The 23621-nt window shown below is 54.5% G+C and overlaps 1 protein-coding gene across 1 annotated transcript; it reads left to right on the top strand.

Moving 5' to 3' along the window:
* The first annotated feature begins 6213 nt into the window (after nt 1-6213).
* NCF1 (neutrophil cytosolic factor 1) lies at nt 6214-23600 on the top strand. The gene is made up of 11 exons (XM_026515949.4): nt 6214-6569; nt 12874-12954; nt 15973-16048; nt 16159-16324; nt 17320-17369; nt 18701-18823; nt 19256-19363; nt 20167-20284; nt 21506-21613; nt 22144-22289; nt 22509-23600. The coding sequence occupies exons 1-11, from the start codon at nt 6498-6500 to the stop codon at nt 22628-22630; spliced, it is 1170 nt and encodes a 389-aa protein (XP_026371734.1). The 5' UTR covers nt 6214-6497; the 3' UTR covers nt 22631-23600.
* Nucleotides 23601-23621: the final 21 nt, after the last annotated feature.

The following is a 23621-nucleotide window of genomic DNA, read 5'->3' as shown; positions in this document are numbered from 1 at the left end:
TGTGCTGAGTCCTTGGCATTTGCCTGCCCTCCCCAGACACGAACTGCTGAGCGCACGGCGGCTGCCCCTTCTGGCAGGGAGCACATCCGAAGGGACCTTTCGTCGGTTCCAGCCCTCTGATCTGTAAAGTGAGGTGCGTTTAGTGCGTTCTCGTCCCAGGCCGAGGCTGCCTTGAGACTTCATAGAGGAGGAAGTGAAGACTGAGTAGTAATCATAACCCCCTCCCCGGTCTCCCTGAGCCGGACAGGACTTGAGCACGGGTCTGAAGCCTTGTGTACCCACACTCTCTCCGCAGCCGGCAGCTGCTTCCCTCTCAAAGTAGGTCGTTATTCTGAGCATCCTCGTGGCCTCGTTTCTGCCCCACGATCACCACCACCAAGGGCTAAAAACATGTGTTGGAGAGAAAGTGTTAGGAAGATTGACACCAGACCTTATCAGATTCTACTGAACACCGCAAGCCCCGGTCTAAATAAATTCAAGGGACTTGGCTGGTTTAACTGGTAGTGGGTAGATAATTGTCAAACACTGAACAGTATCTCCTAAATGGAAGCCCCAGTTTCTGGACATGTATGTATTTGGAAGATGTGTTCTCCCAGGGATGCTTTGGTTTCCCTATGGGGACGAAGAAGGGAACAGGATTTGGAATTGAGAGGACCTGTAGGCTGCTTTCTTTAGCATAGCAGCTCTTCCTTTGCTTCTCCGACTGTGGGTCCAGTAGGATGAGCACAGACAGGGCTGTTCATCTTCTGTTTAGACCCCCCCCTCCCCGCCGAAGTTGCTTTCCGAGCCTCTGCAGTTGGGCCTTTACTCCAGCGTGTGAGGGCTGGTTGGCTTTCTGGACTTCACCCCATGGCCACCACTTTCGTGGCTCAACAGATTTGAAAGCTTGCAGCTGGTTGTAGAAATCACATGTCCCCAGGGGTCTGGTGGCCAGGTGACAAGTACAGTGGATGGACCTTGCTTGGCAGCTCTGGAGGGGCTTTCTCACCTTGGGAACTGGGTTAAATAACAAAGCCAAGGAGATTGGACTGCTCCTGGTTTTCCCCAGCCTCATTACTCTGATCAGCAATGGTCTTGTGTGTCCCCTTACCTCCCCCTTCTGCCCCACCCCCACCCCCACCCCCAAGGCACGCATACCTTGTGGTTTTATTTTAAGGAAGTGTCTGTAAAGTTGAAAGCAAGTTATGATACAATACCCATTAGTAAAGGTGTTTCCTGCCGGATTTCCTTCTCAGAAGCAAGATCGGGTGGCTGAGAAGCGTTTTGCAGCATCCACTTCACGAAGGGTCTCTGCTCATCTAAAATCTCAAGTTCCGGAAGGCAGTAACGACTCTTAAGCAAGGACCATGCCTTGGCAATGCCCGAGGGGACCTGGTGGGGGATGTCCGTAAAAACTATTGGGTAGAGCCCACCAGAGGCAGAAAAAGCAGGACCACAGCCCACAAGCTTAGATGTCACAGGCTCTCAGAAGATCTAGCTACATCTTGAAAGGATCTGTTGAGTTCAGACCAAATTTTCCTCTCCCTTATGGCGACCAGTCTGGATCCTTTTTGGGAAAATTCTTCATAAAATACAGCAGACAAGAGTTTCCAGAAATGCTAGGGCGTGTGGTAATAAAAACCATAGCAAGTGTTGGCTTGTCGGCCTCCAGAGGGGACCAGTGGGCCGGGCGCTTCATGCAGGACAGGACTCTGCAAGGTGGCACGAGCAGTCACTTCACACCTTTGTACACCACCTGTCCCCTTGCTCCACACCTGTGTGCCTATAATGCCCTGGATCCCTTTGGAAGTGACGGAGGTACTGGGCCCTTGACAAGTTGCAGACTCCATGGCCCCTCGGGCCGTCCTGGGGCTAGACAGATGTGTCAGTGGCAGCCCAGCCCTGATGACTACATCTGGGGGCGTGATTCCCTTCATTACTGGAGTTAGCTTCAAGTTCAAAGATCACCGCAAAATCCCCTGCGGCGGCGGCTTGCTGCTGGATTTATCCTTTGTGGTTGGTTGGTGAGCTGCAAATAGCTCTCATTGCATGACACATCTGGGCGGGTCAGCGAGGAAGTGTCTGCCAGGCCACGGGGTTGGAGGGGCGGGCACAGGCCTGGTCCTGAGGGCTCCCCGGCAGCCGGTGGGGGAGGAGGCGGGCTTCCAAAATCCTACCCATCAGCCCGGCGTCTGCCAGACCCGCTTGGTGTCAGGAGCTCTGCCGGACGCCGCAGACCTGTGGGGACAGCCCATGGTCTGGTTTCTGTCCTCTGCCTGACCTTGTCAGGAAAGCCTCTGTCCCAGCCTCAGGTGACAACTCCAACCGAACGCGAGCCTGCCCCTGGGGACCGAGCCTCACACGTCTCCCAGGAGCCCAGGGTGCCTGCTGTCATTCAGGGGACACCTCCCTCGTTCAAAGCCCAGGTTCAACAGTGAGAAAGCGCTCTGACCAGGCTGGCGGAGTGGACCTGTGCCATCTCCGCTCTGCTGACCTCAGGGGCAGGCCTGCGCAGTCTGCAGCTAGTGAGGGCCACCGGCCAAGCCAAGCTCCTGAGCCTCCCGCGATGCTCGCATCAGCCCATGAAACAAGTACAGTTGTTGCTGCCGTCTTACAGGCCCAGAGTGAACTTGCCAACGGGCTCCCAGCTAGAAATGAAGGAGTCCAAGTCTAAAGCAGGTGTGTGTGTGTGTCCAGCGGGTGGCATGGACGTGTCCTCTCCAGCAGCGCTGCTTCCTGCAGACCAAAGGTGGGGTCGGAGCCCTCACTTCCGAGTCCCCGGGCCCAGGGGAGAAGAAATTCCCAGGGGTGGGACTCTCCCGCGTTCAGGCACCTGGTTCCCTTCTGATGAGGCCTCGGGGTTCATACCCGGCCAGAGCCCGTTTCTGGTCCAATTTTCTGAGAAACAAAGGCTTGTCGTCCTTGGGAAGCGGATCTCCAGCAACCCGCATTTCTGTGTGCAGACACCTGCTAGCAGTTAAGAGCCTTGAGCCCTCACAGCCAGCGTCCCCTCCTAGTGGTTCAGCTGCCTGCCAGTCAGGGTGATGCAAGGGCCCCGTCTTGGCAGTGTGGGCACCCGGAGAGACCCGGTCCCGAGGGCTGGCCTGGGGCGTCCTCAGGCTGCTGATCCAGGCTGTTCTCACCCAAAGAAGGGCAGCAGGCGGGCTTTACACTTAGGAAAGAACTCCTAACAGCCTCATAACAACGGCTGATTTGTTCCCATCCTGGAAAGCCCTAGATTCCCTCTCCTGACACAAGATCCAGGAGGGCACTGCCTGGACCGCAGGCTCCACAGTCAAACCCTTCTCCACGTGGCCTGTCTCCGTGGCCAGCCCTGGGGATTTCCTGGTTGAGGAACTGGCCAGCCCAGACCTTGTGGGGAAGGCCGGGCGGTGGAGAAGGTGGCATCCGGAAAGATGGGAAAGCCCTGCCTCCTTCCCGGCCTGGCCCAATTTGAGAATCTCCTTCTTTGGGGTGTTCGCGCAGGCAGACTCCTCCTTCGTGAATCCCCAGTCGGGTTCATCATTCCCTCACATGATCAAGGGCAGAGCAGAGGAGCCCAGTGGTTGAGAGCGTGGGCCTGGGGTCCAGGCTGCCCGGGTTCAAACTCCAGCTCTTTCCTGACAACCTATTTACCACTCTCTCTGCCTTAGTTTTCGCATCTATAAAGTGGGGGGAAATAACAGCCTCATCGAGATGAGAAGGTGTTAACAAATACAGAGCACGCCCACCCAGGGCGAGCCCCTCCAGCCGCCAAGGGCCAGCGGGGGCACTCTGGCCCGCTCTTCTTTGTTTTTTTATAATAATATTTTTTTATTATATGATGTTAGTCACCAATGGCCCGCTCTTCTAATACGGCCCTGACCAGGACCGAGATAGCGACTTCCTCCTTATTATGAGCTGATAATCACCAAACTGTACATTGTTCTGCAGTTTTCTGTAGATTTCACAATAAAAGCCTCAAAACTTTTTTAAAAGTTTCACTCTCCCCCCACCAAAAAAAAACCCAACGAAAGCACTCGTATCCATTGCCTCATTCCTTCACTTTGCTCAGTCCCTTTTTATTCTAATCCTTCCATCACTTGCTTGTCTCCCGCATGCATTAAAGTCAGTCCTGTCTCAGCCTCACAAAGGCTTTGAGCCCTACTGAGCGACAGAGGTCACCGCCAGCCGCAATAGGACTTCTCTTCATCTCATGCTGTGGGTGCTGCTGGCTGCCGGTGCCACGGGAGGAGGTACGGGGAGGCCACAGGAGGGAAGTGGCAACGTGGCAGCTGGTGTCTGCACAGCGCGGCTGGCTGCCCGGCCCGGGGCCTGTTACACAAGAGTGGAAAGGCCACGGGAGGAAGGGAAGGAAGTGCCGTGCCGAGACCAGGGCGCCTGCGAGGTCCCACTGGCCGCCAGCCCCGCTGACTTCCCCGCCATTGCCCTCCCTGCGCCCAGGTGAGCCAGGCTGCGGGCAGCATTTCGTGGGAACTGCGCCGTGGGCGCTCGGTGACCAAGGGGCCGCCGCTCAGCAGGGAGCCAAGCGCCCTGTGCTACCAGGCGCTGCCATCCATCCCATGACCTCAACCTATTCCTCGTGTTCAAATGGTCCTCAAAGCACAACATACCCACAGAAAAGGGCCGCGCGCGACCCTGTGTGCTGGGGCCGGGCGCATTTTCTGCGAGTGAGCGCACTTGCAGAACTAGCAGCCTGATCGAGAAAGGGCACCCCAGCTACCACCTCCGGCTCCCTTCCGGTCACCGCTGTGCCCCCCACCCCAAGTCACCCTGCCTTCAACCGTGTAGACTGGCAAGGGGAGTGTTTCAGCTCTGTCTACACGGCGTCCTGCCAAAGGTATGCTCTGCTGTCTGCCTCGCTCCCTCCATCTGTGTCTAGAAGGTTCCCCCGTGTTGTGTGTGGCAGCGCCTTCTTGTTGCTGAGCACTGTATCCCCTGTGCAGGAAGATTGTATTTTTTTTTATAAGATTTTATTTATGTATTTGAGAGAGAGCATGAGTGGGGGGGGCGGGGATACAGACGGAGAAGCAGGCTTCCCGCTAAGCAGGGAGCCCGATGTGGGGCTGGATCCCACGACCCTGGGATCATGACACACGCTTCACCGACTGAGCCACCCAGGCGCCCCGCGGCAAGATTCTAGAGACATAATGGAGATGACCGGAGGAGGGCCTTGCAAGGTTAGCCACACCCAGGGCTGTGACCTCCCCGTGACCCCCGGGGACAGGCCAAACAAATCTCTCAGAGCAAAGGACATGGCCCCTGCTCTTCTTAGACAAACCAGGAACCACCACCAACTTGACCGGTCACAGTTTAACAGTCACAAAATGGCATGTTTGGCTCCCCTCTGCCGGACGCCACCTCACCCCCAGGAGTCCACAGGGACTCGTGGCTCTCAGAATGCTGGTGGCCTTTGTCATGGCCTCCGGGCCTTGTAATCTGGGCATCTGGGCCACTAACTGGCCCTGCCAACGGGAGCCTGCAGCCAAACTGCCCGGGTCGGAGGCCACCTGCCCCATGACCTTGGACCAGCTCCATAACGTCTGAGCCTCCCAGGCCCCCCCTAAGTCCTAGGCGCCAGTCGGAGAGGCCCCAGCCCCTCCCCTCACCCACCAGCACACGGCTCCCTTCTCACCTCTTCACCCCACATCCCCTCTCAGCAGAGCCTGTGGTCCCATTTCACTCAGGAGGAAACTGAGTCAGCCCCGAGCGTACACTTGTTCAGGATTTGAATGCAAGTCTCACTCAAAGCATGTCCCCACCGCCACTGGCACTCCGTTACGCACCCCTGCCCCTGCAGATATGCACCTGCCCCTTGCTCGCACACGCCCCCATGGAGGGGACTGGTGCGGCCACTACCCAGGTATTTATGGAGGGACCCCTGCAAACCCGCGGCCGGGTGAGGGCTTGGGGCCAGAGCCCTGTCATAACAGGCCAAGCCCTTGCTCTCATGGGGCTCACATTCTGGTAAGGAGAAACGTTGTAAAACAAATGAAATAGGCAATATGTCAGTCCTAGTAAGTGCTGTGAATCAAAACAGGAAAGGGGGGGAAGCATGAAGTTTTGCTAGTTTGCATGAAGTTATCAAGAAAGGCTTCTTGGAGGAGGTGCCATCTGAGCAGAAACCAGAATGCCAGGAAGGAGGGAGTTACAGACAAGTGGGAGACGGTCCAGATGGCCCCACAAGGGTACACACCCAGCAGTGGGAGCAGCACGGGGTGTTCCAGGAACTGCAGAGAGGCCAGGGCGACTTGTCCACAGGTTGCCTGCGGGAGAGGGGTGGAGGATGGGCACCCCCAAATGCGCGGCAAGCTCTCTCATCCACATGCCTGCATGCGGCCGCCGGAGCCCGCGCCATGGGAGTCTGAGGAATCCCAGAAATCGAAAGAAGAAGCAGAGCCCTCCCTGCCCCCTCCTGCCCCCACCCCTGCCGAGACGAAAGTGACTTCCTCTTTCCTCCCCATTTAAGGCCCAGCCAGGGAGTGCCCCCGCAGAAGGGGAGGCCCCGCAGCCCAGCCATGGGGGACACCTTCATACGCCACATCGCCCTTCTGGGCTTCGAGAAGCGCTTCGTCCCCAGCCAGCACTACGTGAGTAGCCGCGGCGCCCTGCGCGCGCACGGGGACAAACCTGTCGCGGGCGCGCAGGTGCCAGACGGCGCTGTCCCCGCGCGCCTCCAGGGACGGACGCGCGCCCTGGCTGACACGGACGCGCGCCCTGGCAGCCCGGGGCCCTCGGTGGGAGGACAGGCGTCCTGGCCCCTGGCCCCCGCCTGCCGACCTCACTCTTTGCTCCCCCGCCCCAGCCAGGAGTCCGCTGTCCGCGCCCTGTTCGCGTCCTGTTCGCGTCCGGGCAGCCCAGCGCACCTGTGCAGGGCGCACTCCTCCCGGAAGCCCTTCTTGACCATCCCAGTTTTCAGGGAGCTGTCCTCCAAGGAAGGAGGGCTGGCGGCAAACCTCTGCCACCCCCAGCCGGCGGTGGGGTCAGTTACATGACAGATCCCCTCCAGCAGGGTGATGCCACCAAGGAGCCAAAAATGTCCCCCATCCCCTGTCTTGGGAGACTGGGATGTATCTGCCCAGACATGTCCACCCCCCCCCCCATAGGGTCCCCGAGGCCAGAGGAGGCCAGGGAGGGACTCTGCTTTGTCAATTGTATGGTATTTGTAGGGCACATTCGCTATCCTATGCCAAGACTTCTCTTCTTTCTTTTCACTTTTAATTTTGAAATAATTTCAAACTTGCAGAAGGGTTGCCCTCAAAGTACCAATAATTCCAATATCGCTCCATGCCCCCCACATCTGTGCCCCCCCCCCCGTTCCCCTCCTCCCTCCCTCCCTATCTCTCCCTCTCTCCCCAACCTCTTTCTCTGAATTGGACTTTTCTGAATCATTCCAGAGTAAATTGGAGACATTGTGTTTCCTTACTCCTGAATACTACTGTGTACTTTTTAAAAGATTTATTTTAGAGAGAGAGAGAGAGCGCGCGCACACGGGAGGGGCAGAGGGAGAGAGAATCTGCAGCAGGACTCCCTGCTGAGTGCGGGGTTCAACCTCACCACCCCAAGATCATGACCTGAGCAGAAACCAAGAGTCGGCTGCTTAATGGACTGTGCCACCCAGTCACCCCCCTCTACAGTGTGTTTCTTAAAGTCCAGGGCATTCTCTTACATCACCGCGATGCAAATGTGTCAACATCAGCAAATTAACATAGATGAAACACTGTTCTCCAGCCCACGGACTTCACCCAGATTTCTACCAGTTCCCCTACTTGTCCTCTGTAGTAAAAATGTTCCAGGTCTGGGATCCAACCCAGGACCCCCTGCTGCATTTCACTTGTCTTGACTCTTCCAACTCCCTTAATCTGGGTCAGTCTTTTATTTTTATTTTTTTTAAGTTTTATTTATTTAAGTAATCTCTACACCCAACATGGGGCTCGAACTCATGACCCCGAGATCGAGAGTCACACGCTCCTCCAACTGAGCCAGCCAGGCACCCTTGGGTCGATCTTAATCTATCTTTCTTTGTCCTTCTCACCTTTGACGTTTTGAAGAGCTGGGGCCAGCCATTTGGTAGGACGTCCCTTCTACAAAAGGATTTGTCTAAGCCTTCTTCATTGGGTTGGGATTATGCATGGATGGCAGAAATACCCCAGAAGTGACGTTGATCCTATCAGGTGGCCGGCGATTTTGAGGGTTCCTGTGCTGGTGATGTTAATTTTGATCACCAGGTGTCTCTACTGTAAAGTTACTATTTTTCCCCTCGTGATTAATAATTAACCTGCGGGGCAATTCCCTGAAACTCTAGGAATATCCTGTTTGTTCTATGGTCCGTGGATGAGTCAAATTACTCTTCCTGAGTCTAATGACTATAACAATTGCCAAATAGTGATTTCTGAACTCTACCGTTCCTTTCTGCATGTATCAGTTAACATGTTACCGTCAAGTTCTTTCCCTCTTCCTTACCATTTCCTTAGTTCACTGTGGATGCGTGGATTTCTCTTTTATTCATTGGGTTATGAGCCATCGCTATCATAACTTATTTCATGCTCCCATCATCCCACATCTGGCCAGTGGGAGCCCCTTCAAGCTGGCTTCTCTGCTTTTTTGCCCTAGCCTGTCTTTCTCTGAGCACATTCTTACTTCTGGTCGAGATGTTCCAGGCCCTTCCTGTGCTCTCCAGCCAGAGCCCTGGACTCAGCCCTTTCACTAAGGATCTCTGTTTCTTTGCACTGGGGAGCGATATTAGAATTCTAGGTCTGGAAGCTGGGTATGCTCATTGCCTCGGGGATGTCTTTGCCCGTGGCCTTTCGGACTGGGGGAAAAAGCTATTCCATCTCATTCTCCTTGTACCACTTTACGCTGGTAGATCCTTTCTCCCTCCACGAGAACCCTGGCTCCCAACTAAATTAACATCTTTACTCCTTTGCTCATTTCTGCGATCCACGCCAGCTAGTTTTATCAGAATTACAGCACCCACGCCATTAGGAACAATCAACCTATTAAGTCGAATGTAAGTTTTCTTTGCGGTTTTTTCCTCCTTTTGGACTGAGGGTAGAAATACTGTAACTGAAAGTTACTTGGGTTTTTTCTTTTCCAGTTTTCTTTAATGTGACTGTTACCCATCTGATAGATAGTGAGGTTTATTAGTTTTCGTTGGTTTCCAATTTGAAGCTTTTAAAAAAATCCTCGATCTAAATTTTATCTTTAAATGTGTAATACGTTCACAGGTTTGATGTGATCAAACATCGAAACTTTATTTAAAAAACGTACTGAATGGGGCGCCTGGGTGGCACAGCGGTTAAGCGTCTGCCTTCTGCTCAGGGCGTGATCCCGGCGTTATGGGATCGAGCCCCACATCAGGCTCCTCTGCTGGGAGCCTGCTTCTTCCTCTCCCACTCCCCCTGCTTGTGTTACCTCTCTCGCTGGCTGTCTCTATCTCTGTCGAATAAATAAATAAAATCTTTAAAAAAAAAAAAACGTACTCAAAGGCTCATTCTGGCTTATCTTTCCTGTTTTTCTCTTTGCAAAAAAAAGGGCGGGGGCACCTGGCGGGCTCAGTCAGGGGAGTGTGTGCCTCTCGATCTCGATCTCGGGGTCGTGAGTTCAAGCCCCACCTTGGGTGTAGAAATTGCTTAAATAAAACTTCGAAAGTACATACATTTTTTCTGATTTTTCCTTCTTTACACAGACAATAAGCAAGGTGACATACTATACATACCTTTTTCTCCATTCTCCTATAATATTCTGGAGTTCCCTCCAAATTAGTTCAGTAAGTCTGTCTCATTTTTTTTACATGCATATAATAGTCCATCATGTGACTATGCCATTGTTTCTACAAACAACTATTTCGATTGTCGTCACTAACTGGTAATTACCTAATCATCCTGCACTGATGTTATTATGAGTAAAGACAGACACTTCTTTGTATGTGTAGGGTGACATATACATGTGTGTGTACCATGAACTGCTCATGAATTTTGCTCATTTTCCATCAGGTTTTTTGTCTTTCTTCTTTCAAATTAAAAAAAAAAAAGTCCTTTAAAGGATTTTTAAAATTTTTATATATTTTTTAAAAATATTTTATTTTATTTTATTTTATTTTATTTTATTTTATTTTATTTTATTTTATTTTATTTGACAGAGAGACAGCCAGCGAGAGAGGGAACACAAGCAGGGGGAGTGGGAGAGGAAGAAGCAGGCTCCCAGTGCATCAGGGAGCCTGATGTGGGGCTCGATCCCAGGACCCTGGGATCATGCCCTGAGCTGAAGGCAGACGCTTAACGAATGCGCCCCCAGGCGCCCCCCAAAATTTTATGTATTTATTTAAGTAATCTCGACCCCGAGATCGAGAGTCACACACCCCACCAACTGAGCCAGCCATGCATCCCTCAAAGAGTTCTTTATATATTAGGAATATTCGCCCTTTATCTGTGATAGGTATTGCAAATATTTTCTCCCGGTTTATCATTTGTCTTTTGGCTTTACTTACCTGTTTTACATGCAAACATTTGAAAAAATATCAATGCATTTTAAGTAGCAATCTTCTGTTGCCTCAATCTTCCCATAGCCCCATGTTTCCTTCTGGCACGTACGTGGTTTCAACTTTTACCCTTAGATCTCTGACCCATTTGGAATTTATTCAGTGTGCGGTGTGAGATAGGAATCCAATTTTACCCAACACCAATTTTTTAAAAATCCACCTTTACGGGGGCGCCTGGCAGGCTCAGTCAGTGGAACACGCGACTCTTGATCTCAGGTCATGAATTCAAGCCCCATGTTGGGTGTAGGGATTACTTAAAAATAAAATGGAAAAAACGAGAGAGAGAGAAAGAAACTAAAAGTCCACCTTTACTCCTCTAATTTGAGATACCACTTTTATCATATTCTAAATTTCCGTGTGTACTTAGATATATTTCTAGATTTTCTTTTTTTTTTTTAAGATTTTATTTATTTACTTGAGAGAGCGTGCAAGAGAGACCCTGAGCAAAGGGGAGGGGCAGAGGGAGAAGCAGACTCCCTGCTGAGCAGCGAGCCTGATGTGGGACTCGATCCCAAGACCCTGAGATCATGACCTGAGCCGAAAGCAGACACTTAACTGACTGAGCCGCCCAGGCGCCCCTTTGGTGCGTTTCAAAGCAAATTTCAAATATCCGCACATTTGGCCCTAAATACTTAAGCATGCATATCACTACCTAGAGGTCATATTTACTTTTTTTTCTCTTTTTAAAATTTAAAAATTTAAAATTTTTCTCTTTTTAAAATTTTAAAATTAAAATTAAAAAAAAATTCTCTTTTTAAAATTTTAAAAAATTTAAAATTTTTAAAGATTTTATTTGCAGTCTCTACACCCAACGCGGGGCTTGAACTCACAACCCTGAGATCAGGCACCGCACGCTCCGCTAACTGAGGCAGCCAGGCGTCCCTAGTTTTTTTCTCTTTTGACGTAGAATTTGTGTAAAATGAAATCCACCAGGGGCGCCTGGGTGGCACAGTGGTTGGGCGTCTGCCTTCGGCTCAGGGCGTGATCCCGGCGTTATGGGATCGAGCCCCACATCAGGCTCCTCCGCTATGAGCCTGCTTCTTCCTCTCCCACTCCCCCTGCTTGTGTTCCCTCTCCCGCTGGCTGTCTCTCTCTCTGTCGAATAAATAAATAAAATCTTTAAAAAAAAAAAATGAAATCCACCAATCACAGAGATACATCTGCTGACTTTTGATGGTACGTGTCCCTGCATAATCGAAACCCTCATCAAGGTATAGATAGTTACCTTCGCCCCCGGATTCTCTCGCTGCCCACTCCTTCCTCCACCACCCCCGGGGGGGATTCTCTCGCTGCCCACTCCTTCCTCCACCACCCCCGGGGGCTACCGCCGTTCTGGTTTCTCTCCACCTTGAGTTAGTCGTACTGGTTCTAGAATGTCATAGGTATGGAATCCTACCTACCACGTGTGTGGCCTTTCGTGTCTGGCTTCTTCCACTCAGCGGAATGCTTTCGACATTCACCAGTGTGGATGCCTCTGTCAGAAATTTGTTCCTTTTTGTGGCTGAATAGAATTCTTCTAGATCTATTTTGGTTTCTCCTTACCAAGTTTCCTTTTTTTTTTCCTTTCTAATAATGGCTTCATTGAGATATAATTCACCTATATAAAGTGTAAAATTCAAAGGTTTTTAGTATTCACAGAGTTGTGCAACTGTCATACTATCTATCTATCTATCTATATCTATTTATCAACTATCTATCTGTGTATTTAAGATATTTAAGATGTGTTTATTTATTGGAGAGAGAGAACACGAGCAGGAGGGGCAGAGGGAGAGAGAAGTTCAAGCAGACTCTGTGCTGAGTGTGGAGCCCAACGTGGGACTCGATCTCACGACCCTGAGATCACGACCTGAGCCACAACCAGGAGTCAGATGCTTAACCAACTGTGCCATCCAGGTGCCCCTCGTACAATCAATATTAGATTTTCGTCACCACCCATAAAAAACCGCAGACCCCTTAGAAACTCCCCCTTCCCAGCCCAGCCCCTGCAACCACGAATCTTTCTGTGTAGATTGTCTATTCTGGACATTTGGTAGAAACGGGACCCTGCACTGTCTCACTGAGTTCTGGTATGGTGTGAGCCCAAGCTTTTCTGTCTCACCGCCCATACCTCTCCTGCCAGCCCCAGGAGCCCGTGTATCTCCAATTTACAGATGAGGAATTTGAGTTCATTTGAGAGGAGCTGAACGTCTCGCCCTGGGTCCTAAAGCTGGAGAGCAGCAGCTCTGGGGTCCATGAAGTCGCTGCCCCCTCTGTGGCCCAGGTCGCCCCAAAGAGTGCTCTCCCCACCCGCTCGCCCGGAGTCCTGCGGGCTTCCCCCAGGAAGCTGAACGGGGTCCCCCCTCGTCACCCCCCAGGTGTACATGTTCCTGGTAAAGTGGCAGGACCTGTCTGAGAAGGTGGTCTACCGGCGGTTCACGGAGATCTACGAGTTCCACGTGAGTGCCCCTGAGCACGCGTGCTTGTGTGTGTGTGTGTGTGTGTGTGTGTGTGTGTGGGTGGGAGGGGCAGGGAGGTGACGCTACACCCAGTCCCAGCTCTGCCCTTCCAGGGGGAAGGTGGCCCAGGTGCTGGCCAGGAAGCGAGGAACCTAGAGCACCCCCAGCCCACAGTTGGGGGGGCATTGTTTATTCCTTAACTTAAAAGAAATTTTCTTAAAGTATGTTTTTTATTTTTTTTAATTTAAATTCAATCAATTAACATATAACTTATTGTTAGTTTCAAGGGTCAGTGAATCGTCCGTTGCATATAACACCCAGTGCTCATTCGGTCACGTGCTCTCCTTAATGGCCATCCCCCAGTTACCCCATCCCCCGACCCCCCCTCCCCACCAGCAACCCTCAGTTTGTTTCCTAGAGCTGAGAGTCTCTTATGACTTGCCTCCCTCTCTGATTTCATTTTATTTTTTCCCTCCCTTCCCCTATGATCCTCTGTCTTGTTTCTTAAATTCCACATGTGAGTGAAATCATATGATAATTGTCTTTCTCTGACCGACTTATTTTGCTTAGTTAGCATAATACCCTCTAGTTCCATCCATGCCGTTGCAAGTGGTGAGCTTTCCTTAAAATATGTTTTAATGCGATAAAATACACAGAACATAACTTAGCATTTTAAGTGCACAGGGCAACGGCTTGCAGTATATTCCCGATGTCCCCCATGCATCACCACAGTCCATCTACCGGACGGTTTCGTCTTCCTGCTCAGAGACTCTGTCCCCATTCAACATAAACTCTAGGGGGCGCTAAGGGCCGTGCCTCCTCTGTCCTGGCAGGGGACAGCCTGGTTAGTGTCACCCCCAGGTTGTCACCCCAGGACCTTGCTCTTCAACTTAGGGTCACTGGCCTGATGAGGACCCCGGCGGGTGAGAAGAAGGGGTGGGAATCCTGACACCCCAGGATCCACGTTCTCTTGCTTGGTGGATGCCTGCTGTCAGCCAGGTTGAATGAGAGAATCCCACAGTCTCTAAACCCCATGGGGTTCCCCACGCCAGAGACTGGGGGTGGTCATTGGGGGGTGTGGTGTGCAGAGCGTGGCTTTTAGGTCTGAGACTGGGTCAGGTGGAAGGAGGGTCCACAAAAGCCTTCTGCAAGCAGCGTACTGAGTCCCAGAATGGGGTACCTTCCTGTTCTTCGCACATGAGAAATTTTTTTATAAGATTTTATTTATTTATTTATTTGAGAGAGAAAGAGAACGAGTGGGATAGGAGAGGGGCAGAGGGAGAAGGAGAAGCAGACTCCCTGTCAAGCAGGGAGGCAGTCACGGTGCTCAATCCCAGGCTTAACCCACTGGGCCACCCAGGTGCTCCAGAAAAATTTTTTAAATATTTTTTCTATTTTTAAGTAATCTCCACACCCAACGTGGGGCTTGAATTCACAACCCCGAGATCAAAGCTCGTACGCTCTACTGACTGAGCCAGCCAGGCTCCCCTCTTGTACGAGAGATTTAAAGCGAAATGCGGGGGCACCTGGGCGGCTCAGTCGGTTAAGTGTCTGACTCCTGATCTCAGCTCAGGTCGTGCTCTCAGGAGCCTACTTAAGGAAAAAAGTAAGTAAGTAAGTAAATAAATAAAAGCAAAATGCAGGTAAATGTGAAGAAGACTAAAAGCAGCCCCCACACCCAGGACCCTGAGTCACAATTGATGTCACCATGCTGTTTGCTATGAGACTTTTTTTTTTAATATCAGCTCTACGCCCAGCGTGGGGCTTGAACTCACGATCCCGAGATCAAGAGTCGTGAGCTCCATCGACTGAGCAAGCCGAGTGCCCCAGAAGGCTTTTTTAAGATAAAATAAAACATGACAGAAGTGGAAAGCACCCTTTATCCCATGCCCTTGTCCCAGCTCCAGCCCAGGATGACTGCACGTGCACACACACACACACACACACACACACACGAGTCCAAGAACAAGACACAGTAGTGTTGAGTGTGCATTTTCCGCAGGCTTTCTAGAAACATCAGCATGGCGGCTGCTCCCTTCTCTGCCTAGTTCCTGTCACTAGGTCACATTTTTTGAGACCTGTCCAAGCTGATATGTGCACGACAGCCCCTTTTACTAATTGGTGGACTCATGCATTCATTCAACAACTATTTATTGAGGACCTACTAAGCTCCAGGTGCATCCGACGTGGGAGATGCTCTGAAGGTGACAAGGGCATAAGAAAGATGCAGGTCCTTGCCCTCCCTTGTGGACCTTAAGTTCTAGCGGAGGAGTCAGATTAACAGACCCAAAAAACAAAAGTGATGTACACAGTATGTTAGACAAAGCGGGGGGTGGTGATGGATGGGAGGACTGAGTTAGGAGGGCAAATTGTCAGGGAGAAGGCTTCACTGAGGGGGTGATATCTGGGGAAAGACTTGAAGAAAGAGAAAGAGAAAGCGCTGTTGACAAAAGGTGGGGGGAAGAATGGGAAGAGCAAGTGCAAAGGCCCTGGGGCAGGAGTGGGCCTGGAGTATTCCGAGATGGCTGGAGCAGAGTGAACAAGGGAAGGGAGGGTGGTGGCAGAGGAGGCGAGTGAGGCAGGCAGGACAGGGCTGCAGGACCTTGTAGACTCTTGTGAAGCCTTTGGCCTCCATTCTGAGTGAGCCACGAGTCAGGGAGGGCTCTGAGCAGAGAGACAGAATCCAGTTTAAGCGTGAAGAAGATGCTGGATTGAGGACAGAGATGGCAGGGGGCGTAGGAAAACTGTCATGATCATCCGTGGAATGACCCGTGGCTCCGTGGAAGCTCGGGCCGAGGTGGTGACTGTGTGGGCAGTGAGAAGGGTCAGATGCTGGATAGATTTGAGGAGTGAAACCAGAAGGATCTGCTGGTGGTGTGAATGTAAGATGGGAGAGACAGAGAGGACCAAGGATGGCCGCCGAAATTTCTAGCCCGAGGGATGAGAAGAGTCGTTTCCGATTCTATTACAACAGGGTTGTAATAAAGGATATGCCTTCCCCTTTTCTTTCATGTCTAGAAAATGTTAAAGGAAATGTTCCCTATCGAGGCGGGGGACATCAACCCGCAGAACAGAATCATCCCCCACCTGCCAGGTGAGAAGCAGGGTCACCTGTCCTGCCTCCCTTCGCCTGCCCTGTGAGCTGTGCCCCCTACTCCTGCCCCCTCTGGGACTTGACCCGGTGTCCCCCCCTGGCCCCTCCAGCCCCTCGGTGGTACGACGGGCAGCGGGCCGCTGAGAATCGCCAAGGCACCCTCACAGAATACTGCAATGCACTCATGAGCCTGCCCGTCAAGATCTCCCGCTGCCCCCACCTCCTCAACTTCTTCAAGGTGCGCCCCGACGACCTCAAGCTCCCCACGGACAGCCAGTGAGTGGCCCCCTCCTTGTGGCCCCGAAGTGGAAGAGGGAAGGGGGTGCTGAGCTTTGCCTGGGGAGGGGGTGCATGACTGCCCCCATATGACAAGAAAACTAAAGCTCAGAGAGGGGAGGCAACTTGCCCGAAGTCTCACAGCCCAAAAGAGAAAGGGGGAGGATTCCAGCTCTGGCCCATGTGACCTGGACCCCCCCCACCCCAGCATCCCTGCCGAGTCTCCACCTGGAGCCCCGTGAGCCTCACGGTGCTAGGGGAGGCTCTCTGGGCTGGGAGTCTCAATCCTAGATCCATCGGCTTGCCTTCTGAAGGCAGTTTTCCCGCCTGTAACGGGCTGGGAAGGGCCAGATGGGGTCACAGGGCCGTGCAGAGCGCTTACAAACGGTGAAGCACAGAGCCCCAACAGAGAGGGGGTGCTGGTGGCCACTGCTCATCGCTGAGCAGCTTCCGCTTTGTCACCTCTTTCTCTGCCCGCCCCTGCTCTCGGGGACTCCTGTACTAGGGCCCAGCGTGCGGAGCATCTGAGAAGCTGAGGGCGGGCTCAGGGGAATATGCCGTCCTGCTGGGGAAGGTCCCTCTCTCCGCCCCTCTCTGTTCACCGAGTACGGGGCAGGCCTGGACATACCCATCACCGCTGAACACCGCCCTGGCCCAGGGCCGGGCAGCGCAGCGCCTGGGGGACTGGGTGGCCGGGATGCCTACTCCCTGTTGGCCGCTCTCCTGAGGCCCCAGAAGAAGCGAGCTGACAAGAGCCTCTCCCAGACTAAAGTGGGGGCGTCACCTGCGTTCTCTTCAACAGTGGCCTCCTCCTTTGTTTCTGCAGAAGGCGGGGGGGAGGGGGCAGGGGCTTTCCTTGCCGGTCCCGCGGCTCCCTTCCCTCCACGGCGGCCCGCACATCCCACATTGGCAAGTTCTTCTGTAGGTCTGGCCGGAGCTTCCACTCCCCAGTGGGAAGCCAAGCGAGCGCCAACCCAGACTCTTCTTTCCTGCAGGGTGAAAAAGCCGGAGACCTACCTGGTGCCTAAAGACAACAGCCTCACGGGTGAGAGGCGTGGGCAGCCACCTGTAGGTCACCCTGCAGGGCCTGGGGGCGTGATGGCGTGCGGGGAAGGGAGCCGGGGTGGCGGGGTGGGGGGGACGTGTCTCGGTGTCTGCACTAAAGACTGGGGCTCTGTGGGAGTCACTGGTCAGTGAAGCTTTCGGAGCTCATGTCTGTGGCTGCAGAGCCCAGCGCGACCCTGGCCCCCAACAGCCCGCGAGGTCGTGGCTGAATGAATGAACAGGTTTGGGGGCAAAGTCGGCCATCAGGGCTCACGCAGGGGCCTGAGAGTATCTGATCTGTATTGCACGATAATTGTTAAGAATACAACCTGACATTTATTAAGGACTGACTCTGTCCCAGGCCCTATTTTAAGCGTCTTGCACGCATTAGCACATGTAATCATCTCTATAACAATATGGAGTAGGGACCAAAGGGCTATTAGCCCCATTTCACAGCTGGACACATTGAGGCTTGGTTTAAGTTGGGACTCAGGGAAAGGGCCACACGGCCACGAAATGTGGAGCAGGATTTCGGCCAGTCAGTGGGATGCCCAGGTGGGAGCTAGAGGCCACTCAGAGTGTGGTCCAGGGACCAGCAGCGTCTTAGTCTACGCGGGCCCAAGCGCCGCAGACCGGGGTGGCGGGGGGGCGGGGAGGGTCTTAAACAACAGAAATGAACTTTCTCACAGTTCTGGAGGCTGGGAGTCTGTGATCAGGGAGTGGGCCGAGACCTCTGTCCTCGGTGTGCAGACGGCTGCCTCCTCCTTGTGCCCTCACACGGCACATGCCCCCTAGTGTCTCCTCCTTGTCTTATAAGGACGCCAGTCCTATGGGGTCAGGGCCCCATCCTCATCACCTCCTTAAAGGCTCTAAGTCCAAATACAGATTCTAAGGTACTGGGGCTTAGGGCTTCAACATGTGAATTTTTTGGAGGGAAGAGGAGATGTATTTCAGTCCATAACGCGGCACAGTGGCAAGACCTGGGGGCCGGTTAGAAATGCAGATTCTCAGGTCCCACTGCAGCCCTGTGGAATTAGAACCGGCGTTCCGGCAAGATCCCCGGGCCGATCTGTGTGCACGTTAGGGCCCAGGGGGGCTGCTCCCTAACCCATCAGGGGAGAAAGAGCATGCGTAAGGAGCGTGACTAGTGTCTGGAACACATAGGTGCTCCATAAGTGCGGGGCCGCGAGGACTCGCTGGTCTCTGCTGCTTTCCAGTTGGCTGGGGGCGTCCACCTCCAGCACGCCTGGCTCTGGTGGCCTGTGCAGGGGACTGCTTGGAGGAGGCAGCCCATCCCGCACCGTCCACTCACACCGCCCTCCCTCTGGCCAGACATCACGGGCCCCATCATCCTGCAGACGTACCGGGCCATCGCCGACTTCGAGAAGAGCTCGGGCTCCCAGATGGCTCTGGCCACGGGTGACGTGGTGGAGGTCGTGGAGAAGAGTGAGAGCGGTCAGTCTCCCTGCCCTGCCGGGACCTTGCTCTCCGGGTGCCTGCGTCCGAGGCTCTGCCCCTCAGCCAGACTCCGGCTTCCTCCCCACCTGGTCCATTGACGGGCTGTGGCTCCTTGGGGGGGGGGGGCGACTGTCCTCCCCTGGGGGAGGCTGTGGGCATCTGTGCATGCCTGGGGCTTATCCGGGAGGCCAGGCGAGCTTCTGGGCGTGATACGTGGCAGCAGATTCTGAGCTGTAATCCCGTGACCTGTGTGCGTGGCTGTGTGTGGTCTGGCGTGGAGTGTGGTGAAGGTGACATTTCTGAATCTTCGTGTTGGATGTCTGTGTGTCTATGTCCAGGTGTCCTTACCACCCTTGGGGGCTGAGGGAGGCTGCCAGGCCCATCTAGACTTCCTGCCTCACCCCTCCTACCCCCCCACCCCCTGCACAGGCTGGTGGTTCTGTCAAATGAAGACAAAGCGAGGCTGGGTCCCGGCGTCCTACTTGGAGCCCCTGGACAGTCCTGATGAAGCAGAGGACCCAGAGCCCAACTATGAAGGTACGGCCTGCCCTCCGTGGCCAGAAGGACGTGAAGGGAGGGGACCGGAGGGGCTCCTGGGATATTGAGAAGCCGGACACCACCATACCCATTTTGGGGTTGGCTATGATTTAGGACTGGGCAGTGGGTGCAGGGTGGAGACCCCATAGTCTGGCTTGAGGGGCCCGGGTAGGAGGTGGTGCCCTTGGTCAGGACAGGGAACCAGGAGGTAGAGTAGAGGTGGGTCCAGCCTGGGCCAGGTCCAGTGGGAAGCCGACCGATGAGCAGATCTGAGGTTCAGGAAGGAGCACTGCCTGGAGGTGGGGGCATCCTCGCTGACTGCAAGGGGAGAGCCGGCAGCGCCCGAGCTGGATGGGGCCCATGTGGAGGTGGACATAAGTTAGAGTTGATTGCCCGTATTTTAAAATGGAGCGATTTCACAACTGTATGCTGATTTATGACATCTGTGGAAAAACTGGAAAAGGTGTGGATGCCGGAGTCAAATGGCTCGGGTGCCACGTGGACGGGCGCCCCACCCCTGCACTGCCTGCCCGGCCACGTGTCCTATTTAGGTGCCTGGCCCGTGATGTGGGGGGTGGGGGGTGGGATGGGCCAGCTCCCCGGGGTGTAGTGGGCAGAGGGCACAACTCCAGGGTGCCACATGAGTGGGTGGTGGGAGCCCGCAGAGGAGACCAGCAAGGAGCAGGCAGGGAGGAGGGGGGAGGGCGGTCCTGGGCTCTGGCTGGAGGAAGCCTCTCGCCTTGGGAGGCAGGCCAGTGCTGGGCGGACCCTCACACGGTGCCCCTGCCCCCACGGCCGACCAGGTGAGCCCTATGTCACCATCAGAGCCTATACTGCCGAGATGGAGGATGAAGTGTCTCTGCAGGAGGGCGAAGCCATCGAAGTCATTCATAAGCTCCTGGACGGTTGGTGGGTCATCAGGTAGGAGCGCGCCCCTCCCTCCCCACTGTGCCCACCCTGATTGTCAGCCCTGGCCCGGGGCACGGTCTGTCTGGGCTCAGTGCTGACCTGGGTGTGGGACTCTGGGTAAGCCGCCACCTCTCTCTCGACTCAGTTTCCATTTTGATAGCAGATCAGTGATTATCCCACCCCACCCGGCTCTCAGGGTTCGGTGTCTTTGTCCTTTGTGACTGGGGGTCACCTCACCCTCTCTTATTGCTTGTACGACAGTTAATTGTGTTCATTATTTTACCTGAGCACTGGTAGAGCAGAACCTGTCATCGTTTTTCCTTGTAAATCTTTGGTTGGCAGTGATTCTTATCTGGTCACTCCTCCTGGAGAGAGCAGACCCCTGGGGGCTTGTAAGAGCCATCTTCTCAGACCCACTGGGCCTCCCCAGGTCTTTGGACACCCTTTCAGAGCCTCGAGTCATAGGGCTGGTCCACGGCCCCAGTGAGCTTGTGGCCACAGCACCCACCATCAGCATGGCCCGGGACCGGGGGCTTTGAGGTGGGATATTTCTCAACCTTTTTGACCTTCACTCGGTTTAACTGCCTGTCACGCACCCCTGAGAATCTGCTTGTGATTCTCCCGCCAGCCAAGAAGGATCAGCATTTTACTGAGTGAACTTGGTAATACGCGAAGTTTTTTCTTACTCCCAAAATATAGTAGTGAGAATGGGGAGAAAAGTCTTTTTAACTAGTGGTGCTGGAACAGCTGGGTGTCCACATGGAGGAAAGGCATGTAGACCCCTACCTCACACCACACACATTTATTCGGGATGTGTCATGGGTTTGACCAAGCACAAAACCCCAAACTAACAAGCTTTTGAGAGAAAGCAGGAACTTGGTGACCTGGAGGTAGGCAAAGTTTTCTTAGACACAGGAAACAATGGCTGTAAAAGAAAAAACTGTCAAATATACTTTGCAGATGTTTCATTGCAAACACATGTCTCTGCGGGGCAAGTTGGACCTGCTAACTTCCTCCCACTACCAACATCATGGCTGGGGGTAGGGGCTATGTTGCACAGATGAAGAAACTGAGGCCCAGCGGGATAGGGTCTGCTGTTGGCCAGGCTTCAGGGTGTCTGCAACTTCCAGCTGCCTTAACCCCAGCTCTTTAGAGGGATCCCTGAGCCGCCACATCTGAGGCCCCTATTCCCCCCTGTGACTGCGGGGGCTTCAAGGGCTGCCTCTGTTGCAGGAAGGACGACATCACAGGGTACTTCCCATCCATGTACCTACAGAAGTCCGGGCAGGATGTAACCCAGGCCCAACGCCAGATCAAGAGCCGAGGGGCACCTCCCCGCAGGTGAGCAAGGGTCCCCAGCACTGGATGGGGCTGAGGAGGGGATACCACGGGTCCCCTCTGTCGGTCCAGGCCCTGGACTGGCAGTGCTAGGGAGGGAGGTCAGGACAGGTGCTCCCCAGCAGGCGGCGAGGCAGTACCATCACTGGATCAAGGCTGGACGTGCCCTCCCACATCGTGGGGCTGGCGCGGGGGCGTTGGGAAAGCAGGGGTGTGAGGTGGAGGTGAAGACGTCGATGCCTGGCGTCCTTGGGGACGACCCGTGAGGGCTGCGGCAGTCCAGAGGGCTTTCTGGGGAGAGGAGGCCGGGAGTGGGAAATGGATTTGGGCTCTGCCACCCAGCAGGAGTCCGCGTTGGCACGGTGTAGCTCCATGCATGACCCGCCCCGTCGTGTGGAGTCCCCGCCCCCCTCCCACTGCCCCTGGCCAGTCGTTGGACCCCAGGGCCGGTCATGCGAGTCCCCGCAGGCGGGGACGCAGGTGCAGCGGGGACAGCCAGGCGCTGAGTAACGCCCCCGTCCCTCTGGACCCAGGTCGTCCATCCGCAACGCGCACAGCATCCACCAGCGGTCGCGGAACCGCCTCAGCCAGGACACCTATCGGCGCAACAGTGTCCGTTTTCTGCAGCAGCGTCGCCGCCACGCGCGGCCTGGACCGCAGAGCGCAGGGAGCCCACGCGGTGAGTGCCCGCAGCGGCCTGGGCGCGGGGCTGCCTGGGGCGGGGCCTGGAAGACGGGGCGGGGCGTGGGGCGGGGCTAGGCGCGGCCCGGGCCGTGCTCTAGAGTGTCCTTAGCGGCCTGGAGGCGGGGCTGCCCGGGGCGGGGCGGGGAGGCGGGTCCGGGGGTGGGGCCTGGAAGGTGGGGCGGGGCCTCTCACGGTGCAGCGCTTTCTGGCGCAGGGGAGCAGCCGCAGACTCAGAGCGCAAAGCCGCAACCCGCGGTGCCCCCGCGGCCCAGCGCAGACCTCATCCTGCACCACTGCAGCGAGAGCACCAAGCGGAAGCTGTCGTCCGCCGTCTGAGGCCGGGCCGCCTCCCCAGATGGTGTCCTGACCCCTCCGCCCTGTCCCACCGCATCCTGTATACACGTGTATGGATCCAGAAGTCTGGATGCCTCCGGCAGCCCCGGCCCCTCCCAGCTAACTATTCAGCGCTCTCAATAAATGTTGCTTGGAGTGGACAGGGGTCCTGCAGAGCAGCGGGTCAGGCTGGGCTGGGCACGCCCTTGGGGGTATTTATAGAATTAGAACTGAGGGCCGTGAGCTCTGCTGGGGCGGGAGGTTAGGGGAAGTTGCAAGAACCAAGGTCCGGTTGCACACTGCCCTGGCCTTGGCCGAGACTGTTTGCACGGGGCCAAGTGCAATAGGAACCCCGGGTTCCCCCCACCCCCCACCCCGCTGGCTGTTTGGACAGAAGCTGCCTGCTAAAACTTTGGTCCCACTGCAGAAGAGTTCTGAAGAAGGGTGCCATAGCGCTCGGTGTGTGCACCTTCGTTCGGTAACAAAAATTGTAATGTAGGTATCGGGAGGGAGCAGCTCTGATTATTCACTGCCCATTGGTGAACAGACCCTCACCGCCCTGAGCACGGCCTCAGTCTTTGCTGGTGGATCTTTCGCAAAAATGCTAAGACACCAGGGTGCAACCCGGAGCTGCAAATCTTGCAAAAGCAGCAGCTTATCAGGAAGGAGGTGGGTGGTGGCCGCTGGCCTATGTGTGCGTGGGGGGGGGGGCACAAGAGGATGGACAAGGCTGGTCCCTTCGAGATAAGGGGATTGGTGCTTCTCAAGAGAATCATTTGACTGGCACAACGATTGAAAGAGGCCTTGAGCACATCACCGGGCCCTTTGCTTTTTGCACACTCAGTTTGCTGGAAAAGTCCAGACCCTCAAGCGCTATCATGCAAAGCTGTGGGAGCGTGAACCACCGGCCATCCCAACCCTTTTGCTTGTTCAGCTGCAAGTCTAATTAAAAGGGCCGAAGTGTGAGATAAAATACTTTCATAATTTTTAGTTT

This window comes from Ursus arctos, unplaced genomic scaffold, assembly GCF_023065955.2.
Source record: "Ursus arctos isolate Adak ecotype North America unplaced genomic scaffold, UrsArc2.0 scaffold_2, whole genome shotgun sequence".
Taxonomy (NCBI): domain Eukaryota; kingdom Metazoa; phylum Chordata; class Mammalia; order Carnivora; family Ursidae; genus Ursus; species Ursus arctos.
Note: the sequence above shows the minus strand (reverse complement) of the source record. Positions and strands in the feature narration are given on the sequence as shown.